Below are 7,510 nucleotides of genomic sequence, written 5' to 3'. Positions count from 1 at the left end.
AAAGAAAACTAGCTTCCAGCAGTTTAAACCCTAACGTTTAGTTCAGATGCATTAATGATGGCAATTTGCTCTGTATTCACCAGATATGGATACTTACCTTATGCATACAGGTAAATTAAGTTTATAATATCTTTCTTAGATTTGATAGAAGATGAATATACTTATCTTTTACAGGAGATCATAAACTGACAGGTAGTGCATAACTTTCAAAACTGATGTAATAAATTAACATTATACTTCCATGGACTCATCACAGGAAGTTTCTATTGTCCTACACAAATTTCTATTGCCGGCCTGGTTGGCCAAGTGGTCAGCATATCCACTCTCCAGCCAAAAGGCTGCAGGTTCAAATCCCATCGTGGACATGGATGTTTGTGATTGTCTTTGAAAATACTAGTGGTTGTGGACAGTAGATGGCATTGGTGTAGATGATGATGGTAGTTGTGGTTCATTGTAGTTTGAGTGGTGGAGACGGAGAGGATGCCCTCCCTCGATGAGTCTTTGGACTCCCTAGAGGTGTCACGTAATAATAATAATAATAATAATAATAATATAAAGCTCTCAAAAATAATGCTTCATTCATTCATCATTTCTGCATTCACCTTGCTCTGGCAATGCATTTTACTTTAAAAAAAAGTATTAACAAAATGAAATATTTGCTTAAATGATTAAGCTCTATCATTAAAACTCAAAATACATGTATTAAATAATTTATGAAATTTCCAAGATGCAATTAAAAAAAAAACACTTTATTTAAAATAGAATTACAATCTGTTTAATAATTGCATAAAAACATTAAGATAACATTATTAAATTCTTTTAGAATCAATATGAATTCCATTACAGAGCACTTAGCAATTCATTTTTCAATTTAAGAAAGGTATTGCAATAGATTAACAGTACTAGGAAAACTCCTGCATTCCAATACAATTTCCCTGAGTAGGCTGAAGCTGGGTTGGGAGTTAAATCTAGAGGTCAAGAATTATATCACATAGTAGCTATTTCAGTAAATAGCCAACGCTAGAAATTCTTGGGAGCTCCAATTTTAAAAAACAAAGGCACTTGTCTATCTCTGAATATAAATTTAAATCTATATTTTATTTTAAGTCAAATTACTAATACTGAATACAACATTGCTAAATGTTTCCATTAAAAACACTAACAAATTAAATCGCAACATTTACAGAAATTAAGATGAACCAGACACTTTATACAGCAGATCTGAAGACTAATAGCATCAATCTTTTACTGCTTGACTTAAGCAACATGCAAGGATGATACCCACAAGCTGCAAACAAAACAGAAAAAAAGTTAATGTATGCTTTTTTTCTTTCTTTTTGGGGTAAAACTATTGAAATTAATATTTACTAAATCTGTTTATTACTTAATCTACTAATTATTATAGAAAAAAAAATTCCAAAAACTGAACTTCTATGAAATTGATTCAATGCAGGGCAGTGACCAGCCACATGAATACTCTGAAAAGTATTCACAATGGAAAGTTCAGGAGACAACTAAGTAATAGCATGAAATGAGGAGTTAGATGGAAAGATCAGTGTTGTCAGTGCATTGGCCAAAAACTACCAACAGTGATGTCTCACTGTATTCCACAAGTCAAAAGATTAAACAGGTTTTGTGTAAAATGAATGAATGGTAAGATTAAATATGCAAGCTGAAAGGGAGACAATATACATAGAGAGTCAATTGGCTACAGGAAGGGTATAAAAAGCAAGCTAAGAAAGGTGGCTCACCTGATAAAGAAAGCAGAGTATGTGCAACAAATTAGCCAAATCATATCCAGAGATACAAACTGTTAGGACAGTAGTCATAATTGGCTGGACAGTACATATCTAATCCACACATGAAAGATCACAAATCCTATAAACACAAGAGTGAATGAACAGCTGGGAAGGGATGTTCCTTACGGACAATTGTGCAAGGAAAGCAGTTCCAAAGAATAGAGATAGATGTTGGTTCAAGAAGTGTTTGAAACTGAACTATATGTGTGGATATTGACCAGCAGCTGATATTTTTACATGTTTAAAGGAAAGTGAAGGAATGATAGTGGTGAATTTGACAGGGTAACATACCTATAGAAAAGTGTAAGGTAGAAAGAAAAAAATCTAACAGGTTACTTCACAATGTGTCAGTTGGTGAAATAATTATGAAAGATGATATGAGTAACTACTGCAGAAGATATAGTTGAAAAATTTAATTAACAGTCCATCTAGGTATTTTATACCTAGAGTATAAAAAGTAGTACCTCCTTCAAGTCACCTGACTCATTACGGGTGGCAGAAGTTTAACTTTGTGTATTCTAACAAGTTTGCCTATTTTGCAAGAAATTAGCTTCCATAAGAAAAATACCGATACTTCCATGAGACCACATAACTCACTTGTCAATTCAAAAGCCCATATAAAAATTACTCATGAGAATTGAACCCAGGTTTTTCTTTTTTTTTTTTTCTTTCATGCCACATCATTTCTGGAATGAATGAATGGAATAGTGGAGCAGAAACTGGTGGAGAGCACGGTATACAAGAAATTAAATAAACTTAATGTTAATGAAGTGTGTGACATCACTGTGCTTTAAGAGAACATTCCAGAGATAATGGCAACCTTGAATAAGAGCCTTGCAACAGGGTCAGTCCCAAATGATGAAACTATATACTATAAGGGAATAAGATGCTTTAAATTATATACAGATTTGATTAATCTAGTTGTAGTTAAGAGGTGGGCGAGAGCTAAGAGCCAGAACACAACAACAGGAGGCTGATTAGCATCAATTTAAGGAGAGGTTATAACATGCAAGTGGATTGCATAAATAGAGTGACAAATGCACTGACAAGAGATGCATATTGAGTGATAGATTTTTTGGTCTTTTGATAGACCACCACAAAACTGACAATTAAATTACCAGTTTTGTGGTGGTCTATCAAAATGAATTTAAACAGATTAGTGATCTAAAGAGTAGACTGGTTGCCTGATAGGTATGAACCTTGTGTATGGGGAAGCAGTATTCCATGAGAGGAAATTTAGTGGTTTGTCACAGGTATCTGTTTAAGGGCTGTTATTAACATGTTAATGATATCAGAAGTTTAAGTAAATAGATGCAATTGTGGCAGATGTGCAAAGTTCGAGAGAGATAGGAAGTGGAGTAGATGTGACCTTACCAAAGGCAGTATTTGAATATATTGAGTGGGCTGCCAATCCAAGATGGAGAATGGTGGGTGACAATGGGATGTAGCATATAAAATTTGGTGAGAATATCTTGAAGGATATACAAGGACTTGCAATTTAGGAACCACACTGAGGATAGCAAATTATGCCAATGAGGAACACATTTACAATGAAGTAATGTTGAAGACTACAAACTAGTGATTAGTCTTCAAGGGAATCAAGATATTTTGGAAAGGATCCAAGAAGAGTGACTAAGGTATTGTGAGCTCTCTGGAATGTTGGGCATGAGGATACTATTTGCATATACTGGTGAAGGAATCATGTGATTGAGACAATGTAGTAGGAGAGATCTTTTACAGAATGGAAGTAGGAGAAAGAGAGAACAAGAATCTCTACAGCTGTAGAGTAGGATTTTTACATAATGGCTGGTAAGTATGCATTCCTTGAATAAGAAAGTGCAGAAACAGCAAGTGACTAAATCATAGTTAAAATGTTAAAATATGTTAAAAGCATAATCCTAATTGTATTTCTTCTGTAGTTAAGATTTTGGAGAAATTGGTAAGAACTTGTATACAGAATTGGCAGATGAGGGAAGGCCCGCATGGATTCATTAAAGGGTACTCTTGTTTTAATAATCCAGTTACCTTTTACAATAAAGTAAAAAGAGTAGTAGATAAGGGTAAGGCATGCACTGTCATTATATTGGATTTTTCAAGACATTTGACAGGGTGCCATGACAAGTTGGTTTTAAGTTGCAACATGAGTTTCAATATCAGGTAAAGTACATTGGTACTGCTCCCCCATATATAACTCTATCAGAGTTGTATATGGGAGGAGCAGTATCTGGGAATAGGAAGGTTAAAGTGGAGTTCCATAGAGTTCAGTACTGGGACCATTGCTGAATATCTTTATGCCAGTGATATTGAATACAAGGAAATATTCAGTGATTTGAAGATGATATGAAGCTTGGGAGGGTTATTAGTAATAATGCTGAGGCTCTTCAAGATGATCAGATCTGGTCACCAGGATTTGAATGTGATTAAATAAGCTTTGAGAGGATGCAGACACAACAAAAATTATATCAAGACTGTACAATATTAATTATGAGGATAGACATGCAGATTACAGTTTGCCAGGGGCGGGGGGGGGGGGGGATATGGTTGAGACATCTAAGCCGTTGAAGGCTAATTATTGTAGTAATACAGATTTTTCATATGGTAAAATAAGGGGAATGAACAAGGGCCCATCTCTGGAAATTACAAACGGGGGTGGTGAAGGAAAAGTTTTTTTTTTTTTTTTGTTTGCATTGGAAGTGGTAGGAACATGGAATGCATTTCCTGAAAGGATGGCACGTGCAGACAGTAGATGAGTTTAAGGAGTGGTACAATAGACCTTAGTCAATAGCACTTTTACTTTCACCAATAGGTCACTTGTTCAAATCTAACTGTAGTCATGGGTGTTTACAAATGTCAAAGTGGCATATTGATTTTATTGCCTCATCTGAGACTACAACCTTGCATTAATTGGATACCTGAAGTGGTTTGAAAAAGTTTAACATTTGATATCTATAAAGGTTTCCAATTATCCCTTAGCCCAATCATGGTACTAATATACAAGTTTACAACCGTTTTTTCATGACTAGGATTCATATTAAAAAAAATCTGATCAGATACCAATGAAGTGCAAACCCAATTTCACTGGTTTAATATCAATAAATAATTACAATTATTTTCTCAGACATTCCCATGGAATCAAACAAATGTGAAAGTCTCATGCTAATCATTATTCAGACAATACCTATCATACTTTTCATTGAGCTCATTCACCAACAAAGCATTCTCAACCTCTGGGAACACATTCCATCCATTCACTACTCTGCAAGCAAAAAAAATCTAGTCTTTTTACCCTAGTCCCTCTTCTTACCAGAGATGACCCCTTGTTCTCTCCCCTCCTGCTATGTATTGAAAGTCTTCAGTTTCAAGTTATTGAAAGGGGTTTTTATAGGATCATTTCTAATCAATTCCCCCTCTTTTCTTGTCCATCAAGTAATCTTTGTAATCTGCATACCTTCAATCTATTCTCAGAGCATTCCATAGACCTATCAAAATTTTAGTCACTTACCTCTGGACCTTCACTTAATCACAAAACAATCCAGTTCTGCATGCAGTAGCTAGATGTGACCCTGTTATAGTCTTACAAAGTAGAATAACAACCACCTTATCTCTGCTTGTCAGTTGCATGCAACATTTTAGTAATATGAGCTAATTTGGCCATGTTTTCCAACATGCTGTCTAAACAAACTCCCTGTCTGCATTCATCCTCAGATCTCTAGTCTCAATTTTCTAGAGTGCAGTTCCATCAATGTAGTACACAACTTGTGATATGTGTATCCCAAATTGTATGACCATAAACTTAACGTTAAACTGTCAGCCGTTATCCTTATCCCATATTGCCGGTCTAAGTAGTACATGTTTCCATTCCAATTATCATCTTTATAAAAAGTGAGTGAATTACTAAGATAATTCGCTCACAAAACCATGATGCTCTTGTAAAGGATCATATTCCTGTTCATCCATTCCTGAATTTCACCTTTTACTAACTTCATTACCTTAACCACTACTCCTGAAATACTGATTAGCCTCTAATTTGCTACTTCTGTCTTAGAGCTATTATTCTAGGGAGCTAGGGGTAAGAGTTAAAAATTGCAAACTTTTCCAGAAATTATGTTTAAACTTTTGTCAAAGAAGATTGATCCCCAGCATATTAAGGCCTGTGACTAGTGGCATGCCACAAGGTTCTGTTCTTGGACCAATACTGTTTAATTTGTTCATTAATGATATAGGAAAGGATCTAAGAGGAACTGTTCAGTTATTTGCCAATGATGCAAAGTTGTGTAGAGCAATAATTAATACAGATGTCAAAATTTTGCAGGATGATTTGCATAGATTGGCAGACTGGGCAAAGGAGAATGGATGTCAGTTTAATGTGACAAAGTGTAAGGTTATGCATTTTGGGATGAAAAGATTACCAGCTATATACCACATTGGTGGAACTGTACTCCAGGAAATTGATGAAGCCAGAGACTTGAGTGCACTAGTGGATAGGGAGTTAAAGTTTAGGGGTACATGGCAAAAGCAAGTAAAGCATGTCATGACTGATTACTTGGTTACTGAAGAATACTTTGACGAGCAGAGACAAGCAGGTTATTGTTCCTCTTTATCGAGCTTTGATAAGACCCCATCTTAACTACTGCATGCAGATTTGGGTTTCTAGACCAGGGTTTCTAGGTGATGAGGAGAAGGAGAGGATCCAGAAGCAAGTGACCAAGATGGTAGCAGGTCTATGGAATGAAAACCTTACGAGAACAGATTGAAGATTTGTGGGTTACAGAAACTGGTTGATAGGCAGAAAAGACGCGATATGACAGGCATACAAATTACTGAAGTTTTTTTTTTATTTTTTTTTTAACAAGACATGGTGGGAGAACTAGGGGACATCCATAGAAACTGAATAAAGGTGCATTTAGCAAGGGTGTTAGAACTAGGTTTTTTGCTTGGAGAGTGGTGAATGAGTGGAATAGGTTGCTAGAGTCTTATGGGTGTCATGACTGAATGAGTTCAAAGCAAAGTATGATAGATATTGTGCAAATGTTGGATAGTTCTTACATGATGTTTAGGGCCTCCCTCGATAAGTCTTAAGGATTCTTTAGAGTTGCCTATAATAATAATAATAATAATATGCTTCTATTACATAGGCTGATATCCATTGGTTGTATTTGCATTCAGGTTCTACAATATCCAAACATATCTCCACTTCATCTACTTCTATTCTCACATCAGTCAATGTCACATTTAATGCTGGAATATCTTCACTGGGATGGTAAACTAAACTCTTAATCAATCACAAATATTAAGAAGAAAGAATCAAAAGGAATCATATATCATTGTATAGGAGCTATCATTAGAAGTGTGATGACTAATAAAGTACACAAAACATGCTTTTCTGGTGGAACACTGAAACAAATAACTAATGCTTTGCAGAGAAGGAAAGAGCAGGCATCAGAATTAGTGGTAGTAGTGGGCACAAATGACTTAGTTGGTAAAAAAAAGGAATGCTGATAGAGATTTGAAGTTGTTGCAGGAGGTAAAGGATAATAGTGTTGTTGGAAAAGTTGTTAATGTGTTGCCAAGACATGACAACAGTGAATTGAGAAGGAGAGCAGAGATAATGAATAGCAAGATGGCCAAGTTGTGAGAGTCAAAGGGGTTCACAGTTTGTGAATCTGTGGAGTGAATTTGAAGGAAAGCTAGAATGGTTTAAAATCTAATGG

The 7,510-nt window shown here is 35.4% G+C and overlaps 1 protein-coding gene across 1 annotated transcript in view; it reads right to left on the bottom strand.

Annotated features, from left to right (window-relative positions):
• Positions 1 to 728: 728 nt before the first annotated feature.
• Positions 729 to 7,510, bottom strand: part of LOC150093142 (CD63 antigen-like) — a 119,822-nt gene continuing 113,040 nt past the window's right edge. The window contains exon 7 of the mRNA XM_090413540.1: positions 729 to 1,288. Coding sequence (XP_090269666.1) covers positions 1,238 to 1,288 — 51 coding nt within the window. The 3' untranslated portion in view covers positions 729 to 1,237. The remainder of the gene's footprint in view (positions 1,289 to 7,510) is intronic.

The sequence above is a fragment of the Typopeltis vanoorti genome, chromosome 24 (genome assembly GCF_054136105.1).
Source record: "Typopeltis vanoorti isolate ZY-2024b chromosome 24, IOZ_Tvanoo_1.0, whole genome shotgun sequence".
Classification (NCBI taxonomy): Eukaryota; Metazoa; Arthropoda; class Arachnida; order Uropygi; family Thelyphonidae; genus Typopeltis; species Typopeltis vanoorti.
The sequence above is the reverse complement of the archived record's forward strand: the minus strand, read 5'-3'. Positions and strand labels throughout refer to the sequence as shown.